The sequence below is a fragment of the Betta splendens genome, chromosome 22 (genome assembly GCF_900634795.4).
Source record: "Betta splendens chromosome 22, fBetSpl5.4, whole genome shotgun sequence".
Classification (NCBI taxonomy): Eukaryota; Metazoa; Chordata; class Actinopteri; order Anabantiformes; family Osphronemidae; genus Betta; species Betta splendens.
This window is the reverse complement of record NC_040900.2, coordinates 3,077,260-3,095,607: the sequence shown is the minus strand read 5'-3', so window position 1 is coordinate 3,095,607 and position 18,348 is coordinate 3,077,260. Positions and strand designations below refer to the sequence as shown.

The 18,348-nt window shown below is 43.0% G+C and overlaps 5 protein-coding genes across 9 annotated transcripts; 2 read left to right on the top strand and 3 right to left on the bottom strand.

Annotated features, from left to right (window-relative positions):
* The first annotated feature begins 17 nt into the window (after positions 1-17).
* si:ch1073-416d2.4 (coiled-coil domain-containing protein 42 homolog) lies at positions 18-4,990 on the top strand. 2 transcript variants are annotated; one of them, XM_029138268.3, is made up of 10 exons: positions 18-1,975; positions 2,620-2,959; positions 3,032-3,077; positions 3,152-3,328; positions 3,421-3,578; positions 3,653-3,735; positions 3,832-4,004; positions 4,105-4,215; positions 4,284-4,400; positions 4,478-4,990. In XM_029138268.3, exons 2-10 carry the CDS (start codon positions 2,856-2,858, stop codon positions 4,664-4,666), a joined length of 1,158 nt encoding a protein of 385 aa, XP_028994101.1. In that variant the 5' UTR covers positions 18-1,975; positions 2,620-2,855; the 3' UTR covers positions 4,667-4,990. The 2 variants fall into 2 exon arrangements, with proteins under 2 accessions (XP_028994101.1, XP_028994100.1); XM_029138267.3 differs by having other exon boundaries at positions 3,653-4,004.
* A 372-nt stretch (positions 4,991-5,362) lies between these two features.
* On the top strand, positions 5,363-7,010 carry LOC114848092 (ubiquitin thioesterase OTUB2-like). The gene is made up of 5 exons (XM_029138274.3): positions 5,363-5,503; positions 5,570-5,688; positions 5,819-5,903; positions 6,295-6,486; positions 6,638-7,010. Exons 1-5 carry the CDS (start codon positions 5,423-5,425, stop codon positions 6,878-6,880), a joined length of 720 nt encoding a protein of 239 aa, XP_028994107.1. The 5' UTR covers positions 5,363-5,422; the 3' UTR covers positions 6,881-7,010.
* On the bottom strand, positions 6,903-11,400 carry ddx24 (DEAD (Asp-Glu-Ala-Asp) box helicase 24). The gene is made up of 8 exons (XM_055505743.1): positions 9,676-11,400; positions 9,181-9,572; positions 8,950-9,103; positions 8,130-8,642; positions 7,945-8,020; positions 7,595-7,783; positions 7,392-7,521; positions 6,903-7,319 (listed from the first exon to the last, which is right to left on the bottom strand). The coding sequence occupies exons 1-8, from the start codon at positions 10,416-10,418 to the stop codon at positions 7,036-7,038; spliced, it is 2,481 nt and encodes an 826-aa protein (XP_055361718.1). The 5' UTR covers positions 10,419-11,400; the 3' UTR covers positions 6,903-7,035.
* Positions 11,401-11,546: 146 nt separating this feature from the next.
* serpina10b (serpin peptidase inhibitor, clade A (alpha-1 antiproteinase, antitrypsin), member 10b) lies at positions 11,547-13,569 on the bottom strand. Its single transcript, XM_029138269.3, has 5 exons — positions 13,496-13,569; positions 12,747-13,379; positions 12,390-12,666; positions 12,113-12,260; positions 11,547-12,025 (listed from the first exon to the last, which is right to left on the bottom strand). Exons 2-5 carry the CDS (start codon positions 13,345-13,347, stop codon positions 11,834-11,836), a joined length of 1,218 nt encoding a protein of 405 aa, XP_028994102.1. The 5' UTR covers positions 13,348-13,379; positions 13,496-13,569; the 3' UTR covers positions 11,547-11,833.
* Positions 13,570-13,655: 86 nt separating this feature from the next.
* atxn3 (ataxin 3) lies at positions 13,656-18,080 on the bottom strand. 4 transcript variants are annotated; one of them, XM_055505737.1, is made up of 11 exons: positions 17,976-18,080; positions 17,243-17,407; positions 17,114-17,158; positions 16,925-17,010; positions 16,765-16,831; positions 16,602-16,689; positions 16,390-16,519; positions 16,078-16,241; positions 15,837-15,981; positions 15,547-15,602; positions 13,656-15,432 (listed from the first exon to the last, which is right to left on the bottom strand). In XM_055505737.1, exons 1-11 carry the CDS (start codon positions 18,063-18,065, stop codon positions 15,380-15,382), a joined length of 1,089 nt encoding a protein of 362 aa, XP_055361712.1. In that variant the 5' UTR covers positions 18,066-18,080; the 3' UTR covers positions 13,656-15,379. The 4 variants fall into 4 exon arrangements, with proteins under 4 accessions (XP_055361712.1, XP_028994104.1, XP_028994105.1 ...); XM_029138271.2 differs by having other exon boundaries at positions 17,920-18,061; XM_029138272.3 differs by lacking the exon at positions 17,976-18,080 and adding an exon at positions 17,815-17,833.
* Positions 18,081-18,348: the final 268 nt, after the last annotated feature.

The following is an 18,348-nucleotide window of genomic DNA, read 5'->3' as shown; positions in this document are numbered from 1 at the left end:
AGCATCTCTATTAAAAGAACACTTAAGTGACCTCGCCTCCTTTTTAAGTGGCACCTGTTCTTACCTGGAGCAGTTTGCTGCCATGGCGACTGAAGCGTGGAGCCCCAGCGAGTAGAGACTCAGTCTCTCTGTGACATCATGGTTGAGCCTCTGGTACAGAGACCGGCGTCTGCTGACTACAAGCATCGCTGCAGCCTTGCTGTGTTCTCCACGCACCGCGGCATCCAGCTGTGGGCTGCTGTCTTCACTGAGCCGGAGCTGAGGATCCAGATCAGAATCAGGACAGAGAAGCAGAGAGGGTGAAACAGCCAACCTACACTGTAAGGTCCCGCTGAGTGAATTAGAGGCAGAGCTGGAGCCTGGCAGACACCAGCGAGCAGCGGTTCAGGCAGAGAGCTGCCTTCTAAGGGCATGTTCACCGGTGTCTGGTTCCACACTGGGCTGAACGGGAACCGGACCAGAGGAATCACAGGCTGGACAGTAAACCCACGGCCACACGCAAATGAAAAGAGCTTGGATCTCACCGTGCGACGGCTCTCCTGCTGCGAACGCTGCTCCGCTCATCAGCCGTCACTGACACGCGAGCACATGTGAAATGTTGTTTCAGCAGCACAGAACCACGCACGCAGACTTGTGTTTCACAATCGCTTCTTGGGAAATGTTTACGAAAAATTGCTTCCTGCAATTGAAACTTGAAAGGGGCCTCTGGTTTTATGAGCGAAGTCAAGCTACAGCTGGGACTAGATGTTTCACATTTCTTTACCTGCAGGTAACTCCATCAATCACCTACACATGTTTGACATTTTCGCTTTAAACATTACCCGTAAGTATATTTAACCCAGCTGACAGACCTGTTATGGCTCCCATGTCTTCACCTTCACTGTGAGCCCAGAATGTGACACCGTATCCGATTTATTTCCTGCACAAGTAATGTTTTTCTGTGCTTACGTCAAGTCTGGGTTTAAGAAACACCTGCGTTTTGTGACATCACAAGTTGGAAAATCACTTGTGGTTCGAGTTACACAAGTGTGACGTAGACGCTGGCGGCCGCCAGCCTCAGTCGCAGATCAGGTGATGTGCAACTGTCTTTTTCTTATTATAAATGCAGCTTATTCATCAACATTCATTGTTTCACGTCTATGAGATACAAACACAGTCAGACCGGATTCTGAGATGCTGTGAATGAAAAGAGAGAAGTCTGAATGAAGCTGAAAAAAGCCAGAACATGATACATAAACAGTGATAAATGAAGGTTCTCTGGAAACTGCCCTGGTATTAAAGCTACTCATCAGAACAGGCTAATGATTATTATTTATTAAATCATTACACGCCAGTGTCATGCAACACACAGTAACACACAGTGTTTTGTTAACTAAAAACATCTCGTGTAATTTTATCAGCTCTTCCTCTTACACGATTAAGAGATAAAGATTTGATTGAGGAGCACACAACAATAGCAGATAAACACTGTGTCAGTCACTTCTTTGGAAGAGTTTGTGACAATGCTTCCTCCATTTAAATGCTTTGAAGGTTTGCGTTCTGCCAGGGAACTAGTCTCGTCTTGTTTGTCTATTGAAGTGGTTTCTCTCCGGCTCTTGACTAGACAAACTATGAGGACGTTTCCACAATCCTGAGCAGCAACATTTTCGCTAAGGAAACCTGTTTCTGTAACAAATCTATTCTTTGGTTATTGATGATTGTACAAAAGCAACCAAAGGCAAACAATGGACAAAACTGCCCATTGTTTGATGCGAGATTGGAGAAGTTTAGTTATGAGAAATGGTTTGGCTTTAAGCTTTGAGCTATAAAGCATTAAGCGCCGGTCCACAGTAGATCACGTGACAGTGCATCCATCCGGCCTGCGGGGGGCGCTGTGGCTCTCAGTCCTGTGCACTGTGGATGACGTCACCTGGTTGTATCGCGTTTTGTAATTAGTGTCATCATTACCAACCGTGTTTGTTTGCTTGTATTTAAGGTCAGTCCAGTATGTTTGTTAATATGTTAGTTCATTTACCTGCTTTGTAGTGACCTTGAATTCACCTGTTCTTTGTGTTTGCCTTTCGTTTTTCCATGTGAACAATACGTTTTCTTCCTGTGTCTAAACAGTGAATTCGAGTTCCTGTTTTCTGTTTAGGACTTTATGTCTACTTTAATAAAAGTGTGTTTGTGTGTAGTATTTAGTATCAGTGTAATTGTTTGTTTGAAATTGTTCCTTTATTAAATTAAGTATGAAGTTAGTCTGTTGTGTGCATTTGGGTCCTTTGTAATGTATTAGCGACTCACTTACTCATAATCTGTTTGTATTATGCAATTTAATCATGTATTATCCTACACGAACCCAAACTCAAAATAAAGTAACAACAAAATGAAGTTAATAAAGCTGACACTAAAGCCCAAATAGAGCGGGCACCCTCAGCTTTATGTGACAATAAAAGACAATGAAACGTTTAAAAAAGTGTATGCGGATCCCGCCTGGCTTTACATTATATGTTGTTATATTAATATATAATATAAAATGATCTGATATATTTAATGTATTGTAATAATATTGTATACATATAAGTAGAAATGTCCCGATCTGGGATCCGAATAACCTGGAGCTCGGTTCGTGTGCTTCAGGATGGAATGAGCGCTCTACGACCTCTAACTCTACTGCCTCTCTTCCCGTCGATCAAGCGGAACTACCTCTCAGACGGTTGCCATGACAACCAAGACCCGACACCCCCCTCCCCCCGCATTCTCCGCTGATTCGCCGGTGGTTTCCAGGCAACAGCTATACAAATCCAGGAAAACACCCGGAAAAGACCCTGGGCCATGGAATAACTCGAACTTAAGCAGAATAGAAGGGTGGAAACATGGCGACCTCTTCGCTTCCTCTCTTAGAAAACACAGACTCTCTGAAGCTGAAGGTGGAAAACAAAACGAGGAACATCTTTGTGACACAGTCGGCTCAGACCAGGTAGGTCCAAAGCCCGTCTCACATGCTTGGGTTAGATGGTAGCCAATGTTACTGACTGAATTGTTCCCACAGACTCAGAAAAGAGAGAAATGTCAACCACATACCTGTTGTAACAGAGGTAACACTGAATACTCATGCATTGAATAAAAATAGGATAAATTAAGTACTGAAAATGACCTGTGCTGTATGCAGACGTCTAGTAGAATTCTAGAGGCAGGAGTGAACACATTGCAAAAGACCCTGGTTCTGAAGAAACAGGCTGAGTTGGACGAGGTGGACAAGCAACTTGCACTGAAACGGCAGGAGTTTAAAGGGCAGGTGGAAGCTCTGGCTCAGAAACGGTCTGAACTGGAACTGAAACACCAGCAGGTGACTCCATGCGTCTCTAGATGAGAGTTCAAGAGTAATAATGAAGCAGAAACAGCACCAGTGCTAACGCCCGGGCTTGTATTGTCATCCAGACCAAAGACAGGGCCATGAAATTTGAAAAGTTCGTGGCTGAAAACGAGCTGAAGCGGCGGCGGGCGCTGAAGAAGTTCGAGGTCACGCGGGAGCAGAACATCCTGAAGCAGGCGGAGATTGAAGAGCTGAGCAATGGGCTCAGACGGCTGCAGACCAGGTGAGGCCCATAAACCAAAGCCTGGATGTCGGGGACTGGGGTTTTACTCAGTTTTAACGCTTCTGAATTCACAGAGGTCAAGTTTTAAAGGAGAGAATTGCAAAATATAAAATCTATGAGGACTACTTGATGAGAACACTGAGTCATCTCCCCAGCAGTAAGTTAAAGGCTGTTATTGCCAGGGATCATGTATATAAACCTGTTCCTGTTCACACGAGCTGCCAGATGGAACACATCGCACGATTCTGTCCAGGTTACCTCGATAACGGCTCTGAGTCTTTGGTGATGCCAATCATTCGGCGCCACGAGACTCTGTCCATCATCAACCAGGAGCTGCTGCGGCGCCTGGAGCGTCTGGAGCTGGAGACGGAGCAGGGTCAACAGCGGCTGCAGACCATGCAGCAGGAGCACAGCGTCAAATCACTGGTCAGATGCAGCTCCTGTGTTACAGCTAGTTATTCCAGCGTGTCTTTAATTTAAAGACTGGATGAAAAACTGGAGAGCTGGTGTTTTTGTCTTCTTGCAGTTGGCCAACAAAGAACTGTCTGAACTTCAGAGCGAGTTAGAGGTTCTTAAGGAGAAAAACAAACAGGAGGAGGCGAACCTGCTGATGGAGCAAGGCCTCTCCAGGGAGAAGGTACGGTCTCAGGGTTATTAGAGGGGACATTAGAAACTACTGTTAGACATCATTATGTCTCACTGTAGGTCGAGGAAGTGGGAAGATTGCTTATGGCCATCAGTAACCTAGCAGAGCAGTGTTACCTGCCGGCATATGGACCTCTACAAAACATGAACCTACTGACGATGCTGGATATGGTGAAGGTAAGAGAGCTGCAACAGAGCTGCTCATTCATACGTACATCATTTAAACGTCTCTAATCAAGAGGCCGATGTTCCAGGAATACATCCTGGACAAGGCCGACACCGAGAGGAGAGCGAGGAAGCTGATGCGGTCGGCGTCTGCAGCGACGAACAAGGCGGCAGCTGTAACTGACAAGAGGTGGAGGGGATCGAAGAAAAGCATCGACAGTAAAACGCACTTGAAAAGTTCAAGTAAAGTCAGTAAAAAAAGTGACTCGGTGAATTGACAGTTTGTTTTTGCTCCATTCCCAAAGAAACAATCAAACAGGAAACCAACCGCAGCAGCTAGAAAAACCAGGCCATCACATTTTTCCCATTTGTGGGATAGTTATAGTATTAAAAGCTCTTAATGGCATGCGCTAATGTTTGCACTAATATTTTTCATACTTAAAATGTAATTTAAGCAAATAATAGTTTTGTAAATCAGAAAACACAAAAGTGTGTATTTGTATTACAAATTAAAAATATAAAGGACACAGGAAATTATGCAGTAATTGTGCTCTATCGATTTGTACTTTAAAACTATCAATAATAAACAATTTCAAAGTTTACACATCAATGTACACATCATTTCATCAGCACAGTATTTCAGCCTTTTTTCTTCTGCGTGATGTGGGTCAACTCGTGTGATTAGTCATCATGTTACTCTGGGGATTTATAGTTTGTACACGACAAACAAAATATTACATATTCGTTATAAATATTACTACATATTTTATATGACGCCCAGGCCTCGTCCAAAAAACACGAGTACTGTCTCTTTAAAAGACACACGTGGTGCCTGCAAACATCCGGTTTTACAGAAAATACAACTGCACAACATTGCGGCAGCGTTTTGACGCACGGGGTCTTTCCAAAGCTGTAATTCCGTTTTCTGTCGTTGTTTCCATGTTGTCGAAACGCGTAGACATGTTGTGAGGCCAGTTGATGTGTGAATCAGCTGTTTGGTCCCGCGGGGAGTGAAAGCGCTTGTGTCCGGGCCGATGGAGGCTGATGGTATTGTTTCATGCAAAGACGACATTTCTTCCTTGTTCCCTGAAGAAACGCCAGACGCCAAACTGAAAGTAGGCTCTCATTTAGCGTGGCTGCTGTTTGCCATTGCTGCCATAATAACCCCGTCTGTCCCTTAGGATTTGAGCAGCACCTTCTCCTCCGTCCGAAAGGTGCGCGGGGACGGGAACTGCTTCTACAGAGCCTTCTGCTTCGCACATCTGGAGTCGGTCCTGCACAATGCACGGGCTCTGCAGAGGTCAGTCGTCCTCATTTGTGCCGTTTGTCTAAAGTGGTCTCTACCCAGGTCGCCGACGATCTGACAGTGTTTATGGACTGCTCGATTGTGGAGCAGAAAGTGGATCTTGTCTAACCGGTTTCAATTTCAGCTTCAAGGAGAAAATCCTTCAGAGCAGCACAGTTTTGTCTTCAGTGGGATTTGAGGAGAGTTTCTTCAAGCACCAACTAAACACAGTAAATGCATTTTCTTTCACAATCACCATTCTAGTTTTTAAAGTGTTACTGAACCACATATTGATCAGATCCGTCATCCTAAACATAATGACCAAGAGAAACCAGTCGAACCACTCACTGTACCAGTAATTCATGAATATATCTCGTGGCCAAATGATCAGGTGCCATAACAACAATGAATACGTGATGTTTATGATGATCAAGCACTGGAGCCTATAGGATAAGATAAACTTCATTCATCCCACAGTGGGGAAATGCCACAGCAGCCATAAGGAAAGAGCAGGATGCAGAGTGTTTGCTGACACCATCTGTGTATATGTACCTCTAAGCTGAATATGCTACAGTCCGACGTGGAGAACTCATGTGTAAATCGCCTGCGCTGCCTCCTAAGGTTGTTGGCGTGGTGGAGCAGTGTCAGGCCGATGAGCAGGAAGCCACGCTGCTCAGGCTCTTCAACGAGCAGACCACCTCCGACGGCGTGGTTCAGTACCTCAGGCTGCTCACCTCCGCTCACCTGCAGAACCACGCAGACTTCTTCTGCAACTTTGTGGAGGCTGCAAGTCTGCAAACGTACTGTCAGCAGGTTAGTAGCAATGTCTTACTGCCACCTAGTGATTTAGTAAACGTCTTGTTTCTGGTTTTGCCTCGTGGTAAAGTTGATTCCTAACAGTTGCACTTTGCAGCTTTAAAACAAAAACACAGGACTGAATAAAATCCTGATCCTCTTCATGCAGGAAGTGGAGGCCATGGCGATGGAGTGCGACCACGTGGACATCCTGGCTCTACTGCAGGCTCTGGATGTGTGCATCCATGTAGTCTCCATGGAAGGCGACGAGCAGCAGCTGGCTCACCACGTCATTCCAGAGGGTGGGGAACCTTCTCTGCACCTCCTCTACCAAATGTCACATTATAACATTCTCTACACTCGACCTCGACACGGACCAGAGCTCCAGCAGGACTCCTCTCAGGAACACTGATGCTAGTTGAATGAAGCGCCAATTGGACTTTAAGACACTTTTTATAAAATTTTGTTGTGTACAGTGAATTAAACATCACCCAGAAATACAATTATCACACATTGTGCAATAAATTTGAATAAACTGCAAAGACGAAGTCTTGATTTCCATATAAATCAACATTTCATCTCAGCGGCTTTTCTTTTTTCCTTCTTCAGTCGTTTCCCCTGTGGTTGACTTGACTTTTCTTGGACTTTTTTCATTGTTGTGACGCTGGTTATGGCACTTTCCATCCCTGCAACAGGCAGACGTGGGACAGGGAGCTTCCCCAGTTGAGTCGGGTACTTGGTCTTTGTCCTGTTCTTAAAAACAGGCTGGGAGATCAGATGCTTTAGCTGCTGCTTCATTTTCTTAACCATCTTCTGCTGCCCCCTGTCGGCATCCTCACCCCTGGCTGTGCCTGCGGACACACACGGCATCTTCAGTTGTCTGTTGTTCATACCCTCTATAATCAATGTCATGTTGGTCCTACCAAGTAACAGATCATCATCCAGGTCCAGCTCCAGGGCCTCGGCTGCCTGTTTGAACCACGAGTTATGCTGCTTCTCTCTGTTGTTGTAAAACTCAATCTTTTCTATATTCCTGGCCAAATTCACACGCTCCTGTGAAGGGACAGATTCAGCTATAAACTATGAAGCTTTTTTTTTCATTTCAAATAATGCTAGCAGGCCTTACCTTTATTGCGTCCATGCATTTGCTCTCTATAGGAAACATGGGAAGGTCCTCATCCTTTCCGAGAGTCTTATAAATCTTCCTGAAGTTCATGAGGTCATCAGGGCCGATTAGCAGCAAACTGAGACCCTCTTTTGTGGCTCTCGCTGTTCTGCCACTCCGATGGACGTACGTCTCAGAGGTTCTGGGGACCTGATGTTCACAGGAAAACATTAAGAATAAACACATTGAGGTTTGGTTAGAAACAACTGAAACCGCTTTATTACATTACTGCAATTAGGAAGTACCAAACTTCCTATTGGTCTATGTAAAAAGTACCAACTGTGAAATAACAAAACACAACAAAAGCTGACCTGATAGTGAATAACATGTTGAACATCGGGGATGTCCAGTCCTCTGGCTGCCACATCCGTTGTCAGCAGAACACAACTGGGAATATCATTTTAAAATTCAAGTGTCAACCATGTGGTCAGTGTTTGAGGAGAATTATAATGTCAATTTAATCAAAGGTTACTGTGTCTGTGTGTGCAACACTCACCTCTCTCTCTCTGCAAACCTTTCCAGGTTTTTGAGGCGTTGTTTCTGGTGCATGTTGGCATGTAGAGGCAGCGGTGTGCAGTCCAAGATAATGAGCAGGGAGTGGAGTCTCTTGATACAGTCTATGCTATTGGCAAACACCATGGTTCTCCCAGGATACTGCATCAAGAAGTAATACAGATAGAAGTCTTTCTCTTCCTTCTGGCAGTGGATCCGCGTCTCTGTCAGCGTCTCTACTGTTGCTTCCTTCCTGGTGAGGTCAATGACTTTGGGTTTGGATGTAATCCCCACTTTCTCCATGAGAACTTCCAGCTTGTTCCTCTGGTCCAGCTTCTTCTTCTTCTTCTGCAGGAAGCGGCTGGGCAGGCTGTGAGCCATGGTCAGCGTGGCAGAGAAGACAAACGTTTGCCTCTTGGGGTTGAAGAATGTGGTGTTCAACATTTCTAGCAGGTTCTCCAGCTCTGCGAAGTGGCCTCTTTCGACCATGCGATCCGCTTCATCAATGACCAGGCACCTGCAAAACAACAGAGGAGACACAAATGTGAATGATCTCTAACAGTTATAATCATTACATTCCTTCATTCTCCTTTATCTAGCTTAGACCGTTTCTCAAGGACCTTGGATGGATCAGAGGAAACACAGCCAACTGCCCTTGGGAATTAGTCTTGGCAGTGTTCTCCAAAAATCCTGCCAAAGCATCTAAAGGTCACTACATCTCATTTTAGTTTAGCTTTTACAAAAATGACCTGCATAAGTTACATGTGTGAAATCTTCTGATTTGGCCACATACGTCAGTACTATGAGGACCAGTTAAAACGTACTGTAGCTGCCTGAGGTTCAGCAGATGTGGATGCTTCTCCTTTATCAGGTCCCACAGACGTCCTGGAGTGGCAATGATGATCTCTGGCCTGCGATTCAGCATCCTTCGCTGCTTTTGTTGTGCCATCCCTCCCAGCACAATGGCTGTTTTGATATCTGCCCAACAGCAACATTTTGAGTATCTTAAAGTACAACATGGTTATTGCTTTACTCTTTGGCGTATATTGACTTACCTGTGAATTTTGCTATAGCATCAATGTGATGTTTGACCTGAACCGCCAGCTCTCTGGTGGGCATGAGAACCAGACCAAGCAGAGGCCGACTCTGCCCGCCCACATGCTTCTCTGTTGCTCCAGTAGCGGGGTCAAAGTCTGCAAAGTCAATGACTTCAACACATCCAGGCTCATCGTCGTCGTGGCTCTCTTCAACATCCTGCTCATCATCTTCACCGGCACTCTCAGCTGAGTCACAATCCCCCTGCTCCCCAGTGTCTCCATCCTCAGCTGGTAAATGCAAACTCTCCACGGTGGAGGGTGGCTCAGCATCATCATCACGTTTCTCTGAGCCATTTTTCCACTCCAGGATAGTGTGGATCATGGGAATACTGAAAGCCAGTGTCTTTCCACTTCCTGTAATGACAGCGCTCACATTAGCCTAACTCACAGAAAAAAGACCTGACTCAACACTTAAAAATGTTCGGTTAATTAAGACTGAGAGAAAAGTGGAACTCGCCTGTCTCAGCTGCTCCCAGTATGTCCATGCGATCTCGGATAGCCGGAGGCAAAGCCAGGGCTTGAATTGGTGTGGGTGAACCAAACCCGAGGCAGCTCAGCGCCTTCAGCACAGGCGGGGGAACAAACAAGTCCTTCCATGCACTCACATCAGCATTCGTGTCATCTGAAGCGCACAGGGCTGTGTTCGTCCAGTTCTTTCTCTGCTTCTTAAGGGGACCTTTCTTTTCTGTTTGCAGCGTCTGGTGTTCTGATGAAGGTTCGGCGTCTGTAGCTTGTGGCTTTTGTTTTTTTTTCTTTTTAGTTTTGGACTGAACTTTGTCTTTGGAGGGAACAGCCTCAGCCTTTGAAGCCTCGTCTTCAGTTGGCTTTTCCTCCGTCATCTCTGTAGACTTATCTGATTCCTTTGCAGCCGGTTTCTTCTTCTTGGCTTTTTTCTTTGCTGGTCCAGTTGTTTTCTCCCCCTCTGTGTCCTCCACACCTGCCTCCTCTTGGGCTTTCCTCTTCTTCGCCTTTTTCTTTTCCCTTTTAGCTGCTATCATCGCAGCCTTGTTAGCGTCCATCAGTTGGTAATTCGTTAGCTCTTCGAAGCACACCATCCCCTCCATGCCCTCCTCGGAAAACAGACACGGATCCAGATCCACAGCTTTCCACTCGCCTTTCACCAGGATGCTCCGTTTGGCTGGTTTCCGCCCGAAGAACGGACGCCTGTTATTCATCTTCATCTTATTTCTGTTCATTTTTCTACAGACACACAAACTTTCCGCCGGTGTGTTCCTCTCCTTCGCCCAGAACGGTTGGCTACAAACTACGTGGGGATCAACTATAACAAACGGTATTTGTAGAAACTGAGTTAGCAAAATGCTTAAGATTATAAATATTAGCAGAGATCGTACGATCACTTACTGTGGCTGCATGAAATGTTTAGCTAAAAGTACAGCCGATAACAACCACGCATCACACGAGGATGCCGCCATGACAGTGTTGATCACGTGTTCAAAAAGAACTTTATTAGTTAAACAACAAGAGCAGTGTCAAAGTCAGAGGCAAACGCTCCTGAATTCTCATCTGTGCAAGTTTTTCGTAGTTTACATTATGTTATAGTCTTTCCTAATGAGCATTAAACCAGTAATAGAAGCTGGTGAGACATAGATAGAGCTAAAACACGATGATCATAACTCGCCTTTTAACGACTATACACGGTCATTTCTGTTAATAAACGTTTAAGTCAATAAATATTTCTACATTTTACTTCATTTTGTTTTTTTTTTTACATTTTTGTAATCTGTTTAGTCTTGGTTCTAAATGTCATTAAATATTTAAATAAAATGAGCTTACATGAAAACTGTACCAGTGTTTAGAGAGGTGCCTCTCTTATGATAACTAACCCTCTAGTGTCTGGCTCTTTTCCTTCTCATAATAATACAATATAATTAACATTGTAAACATATTTACAGTTAATTTGTATTAGTTCGATTGGGTGCCTTTCTGTGTGAAGTTTTTTATGCTCCCCCCCCCGTGTTTGCGCGGGTTCTCTCTGGGTTCTCCCGCCTCCTCCCACGGTCCAAAAACATGCCTTAGGTTGATTGATGACTCTAGATTGGCTGTAGGTGTGAGTGCGTGTGTGTGTGAATGGTTGTTTGTCTGTGTGTGTTGTCCTGTGGTGGACTGGCGTCCTGTCCAGGGTGTTCCCCTCTCACCCATAGACAGCTGGGATAGGCTCCAGTTCCCCACGACCACATATGCGGGATTAACGATGGGTTGACGATGGATGGATGGATGGATGATATTAGTCATTTTGTTATAACATGGGCTGGTTAAATGTTATGTGGCATTAGACTGTAGGAGGTTATAAAACCAACAGTGAGGAGAAAAAGTGGAACAGCTTTTTGAAAATGTTTTACATGCCTTACAAACATTTTATCCATTTCTAACAAGAAACATGTACAAATGTGTACTGTCGTTCCAGCTTAAAGGGAATGCACTGAGTTTCTGAATGTACAGTGGTATGATTTGTGTTATGTAGTGCAGCATATCACTCTATCCAAAGAAAAAATTCTCGTTTCGGAGACAAATAAAGGAACTTTGTCAAGGTAGAAAAAACCTGTTGGCTTTTCTCTCAGACTCACTATTGTGTCCTCGTGTAGGAGCACTGCTAGTTTTTGGTGGGATCAATCACCCTGCCCATGAACAGCACACAGTTGGTGTTTTCATGGTATATAAAGAAGACAAATGGCCTGTTGACTATGAAGGTGTTGGGTAAAGAATGCGGAGTAATTCCAATAGTTGTGACAGCTGCTGCCGACGTCCCTGCTTCATCCACTTCAATAACAGCCTTGTGCAGAGCCTGTGAAGTACAGTAGAGAAATGCTCATGATCTGCAGTCTGGCGTTTACAGTTATGATGTTACAGCAGGGCGATATTGAAAACTAACCTCTGACACTTTGAGGCTTTTTTGCTTACTCAGCCTCGTCAGATTTGCTGAAGTACTGAAGGCACTGGCCATGCCCATGTCTGACAGAAGAGCGGGCAGGGAATATGACTGCACCATCTTGAATTTGGGCAGGTTGATTTCCACTTCACTATGAACAAGACATGGCTTCACTTATTATGCGTAACCACAGTATTTAATATTATGTATGATCATTTGCTCGTTTAGTTCTGGATGATCTTCACGGCCTCTTTCTAGAGAGGATGTCTTTCACACTTACTTCTTCTCCAACCTTTTAACCCAGCTGAGGAGCCTCTCAGCTGTGATCTCGTCGTCGATGCCAGTGTAGTCCATGCCTTTCCTGGGCAGCAGGATGAGCATGGAAACACCGTCCTGGTACGGTATCTTTAGCACACTGACTCCAAAAGCCACATCTTCCATCACATAGAAGTCATCCTTTTCTTTAACCATCATTTGTACTTGGACGATATTATAGTTGTCAATGTAGAAAGATGCTCTTTGAGTGTAATTTGAGTTGAAAGGCTTCTGCCAGCCCCCTGTGGAGCATAAATACATTTTAATTTTACAAAGATCTACCCAGAAGTTAATTCAGAAACCTATCAGTGGTTCAACTTACCCTGGAAGACAATAGTATTTATCAACATGAGTTTCGTGAGTGAATCCAGAGAGGAAACAATCTCTGTCACTTTGTTTTTAGTCTTGCGCTTTATGTGCTCATTAATGAGCCTGATGCTCCCTTGTGTGTTTGTGAAGTCTACAGTTTTGATCTCTGCACCAAAAAACCTTTTCATTTGCTCCTCAAACGTTTTCTCTACTTCAAAGTGCTGGTCCATAAAGAGAGTCATGGCTTGGTCCAGTATCAGTGACCCATTCTGTGTGATGTTACCATGGAGGAAGTGAAAGAGTTTTGGGATGAGTTCTGGTTGGTCAGCTCTCCGCAGCTGATGCAGGTTCAGTCCCTTAATTAATTCTTTGTGTGTGACACCATCGGAAGCCATTAAGAGAGAAGCAAAACTGGTGGAGATGCTCAGAGGTGAGAAAAATATGTTCCTGTCGTGAGAAGCGGATATTTTCCTGTACAGGTTCATGGCAAAGTCCATATTTTTGAAGGAAAGGTCTGAAATGGTGGCACTTGAAACTTGAGCTTGGTGGATGGGAGTAATGAAGTACATGGAGGTTAGGCTGAAAATAAACCCAATCTTCATTTCCAGGGCCATAATTATTAATTTGGAAGGTTTAGATGATCAACCTGAAACACAGAAACAGAAGAGATGTCAAACCATGTGATAATTTTATCATCGAATCACATTAAAATGGAATGCTGTTAATGGAATGGATTCCCCAGAAATGAAACGTCATACGTACCATTCAGCTTGAGTTGTGTTATGTTCGACAGACACATGTAGTATTTGGGGAAACAAAGTGCATGTGTGCTCTAGGAGTTACACATTAACCATCTCAACATTTAGGTCTCTGATTCCCAAAAACTGTCAATATTGTGAGAAATAAATGACACATTGCAAACTTTAGGACTGAATGTTACTTTAATCCTGGAGCAATAACTAACACATTATATGAGAGGGTGAGAAATATAACAAAAATGATGAATCCAGTGAGTAAAATAATCCATATAAACCCAACTATCAACACGTACTCATTCACAAGTGACATAAATAAAAAAGAAATTAAAAACAAAGAAAATCATGGAATCATGAAAGTCGTCCAGCACAAAAAGTCTCACTTTGCCTAACATACTCTTGGCCACGCTGAACATCAGCTATGAAAAAATAACTGTAAACTGAATTTGTAATGCTGTGATGTGGTCATTAATGCTGAAGCTGATACATCGTTGATATAACAAGATTTTGGTTCCCTGGAGTGAATAGAACTTTAATAAAACATGTTTAAATTTAGATGAAAAAAAAAATACAATCAACTCAAACGTTATATGGTGACACACTGTGTTTCTTTCTTTGGATTTTCACTGTACAAATCACAAGGTTAAATAACAGTCACCTTTATGTCTACTAATAAACCCACTGTTAAAGCTTGCTGTGGCTTTAACACGTTTGCCCAGTCAAATACTGGCATGCAGCATTACCCAGATCAGTGCAATTAAACCAAATGATTCCAGGCTGTAACATGAGAGTGAAACTGTTTTGTAAAGGGGCATCTAAGGGAGAATTATATTAAAACAGTCTCCTAAATACTGACAAAGACAAAAAACAGATGAATTCATATACATGTAGGTTAATGTCGGACTGTTTTTGGTTTTAAACTGCTGGAAATAAATGAACATTGTAGCTTTTTGTTCCCATTTATGTAAAATTCTGGACATGATATGAAGAATATGCGTCAGTCATCTCACATGCGACTCGCTCCTATCACGTTTACTGTCTTCTCACCTATTCCTATGCCAGATGCTATTACTGTTTGCAGTCATCTATTAGACAACAGACTTAAATTAGAAGTCTTCTTGTATTCTGAAATATTATTATGCCTACTTATATGCTTAAAAGTAATAAGAAAGTGACAACCTCAAATATATACTGTCGACTAAATGCCTTGGCAATGTACTCGTGATGTCCACACTGTTGAGGTTAGGAATAAATGCCCCCTACATCATGCTGCTGCTCACTAACAGACGTTTCAAGACACTGCAAGAAAAAAATATTATCAAAACTACACTGTCATTAAGTGTCAGGAAATCACATCTGTCAATCATACGTCCTACAAACCAGGTCAAGTGACCTGGGTTCAGACAAAGGTAGGAGGTTCTATTAGAATCCCTCAAGTTTGGATCTGTGGTCTAAACATTGGTCTTCTTTCTCTGTCAACGAAGACCAATTTCAGTACGTGATCAACCCCAGACAAGTAAACACCCTTTGTCAGCTGAGGATTCTTTTTTATCTCTTTCAGAGAAAAAGTAAGAATAAAAAACTGTATAGAATAGAAATAGAAGGCGCCATGGTACAAAGGCAATTGCAAACTTGAATTAACTGCATCATGAGTTCTGTGGTCACGCTCTTCCCAACCTCAGTGCCTCGCTGAGGTTGAGTAGATGATCTGCTGCCTTTCTTGTTCTCTTCTCTGTAGCCTGTCAGCGAACTAACCAGGGGAAACGTGTCAGCCATCTGACTGTCCTTATGTTCGCATGTGCAAAAAGGTTAGAGGAAGGAGCAAAGCCACCCCCTACAGGGTTGCAAATCCAGACAGCTGGTAAACAATACAGGTAAACCTTTTACGATCTCACTGGCTGGGCTTTTGTTGTTGGTCCTCCCCAGAGTCCAGGTTTACTGATCCTAGAACAAGCAATGGAGAAGAAGTCTGAACTTTTTGAACATAGACGTCAAACGTAATTAAATAAGCAATATATTTACAATGTATCAAAATGTATATGTATTCACATGAACCACCTGTTGATTTTGTGTCTGGTTGTTGAGAAATGTTCGGCTGAGCTTGTTGCTGCTGCCTAAATAGTCAACAATAAAAATCTATAGTCAGCACAATTATTATATAAACGGCATAAAACAGCTTTTAGATCACCAGAAAATTATCCATCCATAATTCTCTAGACTACTTAAAACAGAGCATAGAATTCATAAAACCAGACTTGTTACAGGATTGTTGAAATGTATTGGTACAAAATATTACCAGTATTGTCCTCCACTGTACAGGACCGTAGAAGACATAAGATTAAACCTACCGATCAAAGTAGGCTTGTCTCTTCTTCCGCAATTCCTCAGCACTGAGAGTCTCATTCTGTCCTTCTCTTTGTCCTTCTGCACTCCCTACTGCTTGACTACCTGGTTTTACATCTGCCACTTCAGACTTGTTGCTCATCACTGCTCCTGAAAAAGAAAATAAATGTTATTGGTATACCTGGTAAAAAGAGTTATGAACCTTACAACTGTTTTATTTACAAAACCACTGAATCACTCATTTACCCTGCATGCTGAGCTGTATGGCCCTGCGAAGATCAGCCTCTTCATCTTCTACATCTATTTCCTGTCTGCTGAGTGCCAGGGCTCTCTTCAGCTCTTCATCTTCATCCACAACCTCATCCTCCACGCCAAAGCCCATCTCTGTTTGGCTAAGAGCTGCTGCCCTACTGCTCGAAGTACAAAACATATTCATTATCCATTAGTAAGTCATGAGTTTAACTTAAGCAAAGGGTTCAATCAATTGTGATGATATGAAACAGGTTTATCTGTTATATAGCCCATATATACTGTACTGTCTGCATGCACAGGTCATACCCTGCACTTGTCTGGGCTTCATCTTCTCCAATCAGCCTGGGTCGGTGGCTCTGCTGAACTCTCATAATACCAAGAATTTGCTCTGCTTCACACTCTGGGAGGTTTCCTCTGATCACAAATATGGAATATCCTGCACAAATTAAATGTTTATAATCCATTTTGTTTTGCCACATGTGCTGCATATAAAAAACATTAGGTCCATTTTCACATACCTTCTTGTTGTAACTGAGCAAGGAAAAGGGCGAGATAAGTGTCCGATATCAGTTCTGGTCCGGTCAATAGTGAGTTCAAGTTGAACCACTTTAAAGACAAAGCAAATAATCATTTAGTAAAAACAGAACAGTATTCGAACTATAAGAGACAAGTACACCGTACCTGTTGACCAAGTTTGCGGATAGTAAACCAGTGCTCCTTGTAGTTGCAAATGAAAGCTTTCTCATTTCTGCAAGGACACACAGGATGCACAGGAGAGAGTTTTAAACCTCAACTAAACTGTAAAGTATTCAGGTGAAAATAGTTCATGCAGAAACTTTACATTGGATTTATCATGAGGCTCTGGTACTCCCGGCTGTTGAAGAGGATTAGCTCCAAGCCCCACACTCTCAGAGCATTGCTAATAACCTACAGGATTTAAATGACAAAACCATAAATCATAGAAGTGGTCTATTAAAAGTAATAATTTGTTATTAACAAATGCAACAACAAGTGAACATTTTAAACTCACTTGTATAGAAAAAAATCCACTGTCATCCATGTTCCCGGATGGTTGCTAAAACATATCAGCATCAGATAACGTTACAAACTGTTTGGTTATTGTATATAAATGTGAGATTCACGACTTGGGTCAACTCACCTGCAAGAAGGTCCTGTACTCCTCACTAGCCATGCCTCCCTCCGCCATCCTCATCCTCTCCTCTTCATCAAGCTGATGTGCAATAGAGGACAGGTCCACAGGAGTGAAGTACTCGCCCTGTAGTAAATTGTTGAGGCAGTGCTGGGCGCACAGAGAGCCCTCTTGCTACAAAGACAATAACAGTTACTGTTGTTATTTAAAATATATAACTCACAACAACATACAACACTGCAAATAAAAGTCCGACAAATCAGCCTACACGGGCTTTAAATCATAGCATCATAAATATTTGTTGTAGCTATTTCACAAGTTAGGCGCAGAGACACATGCAGCTAGCTTACGTGAACAAGACCTAAACCCCGTGTTATTACTTCCTTATAAGAGCAGACACCGTTAACTATGTCAAGCCACATCGCATCGCATCTCAAGACCGGGGTAAATCTTGCTTTGCTGTTGCTCTTAGCTACAAACAAACCCAACAAACCCAATCTGTGGCTAGCAGGGGCAATTAGCACTTTAGCTGTCTGGACAACAATACTGATAAACACCATCACAAATCTGTTCACACCGACCAGACAACGCTTGTAAACAAGTCAGCGCCACATCCCACAACACTGTCTATATAAACACAACACGTTGCGGATGATAAATGTTTTAAGTTAAGCGCTACAACCCACTTTCTCATGAAATATGGAATCCATGTTCAGCTTTCTGTCAAACGTTCAACTCTGACCTCTGGCCCTGCTGCGATCTCGACAAGGAAAAGACAAGAGAGAATCCACACTAGCGCCCCCTTGCGGTATGGACCCCTACACTGCAACATCTCCACGTAAATCTCTGTCTATCGTTTAACACATTTATATTATCAATATATGTTAGAAATAAACCTGCCAGTGTGACTATTTGATGTAATGTGTACTTAATATAAAGTCACCACTTTTCAGTAATGTTTTTAGGCACATCACTCGTGGTATTACTCTTCTTCCTTTGACGTTTTTAAATTCTTAACTGATCATTTTATTAATTTACTGCAATATTCCTCTGGCCAGAATAAAACTAAGCATCTGCCCTGCTCAGCCATTTTCTTTGAACTTAAGAATTTAAGT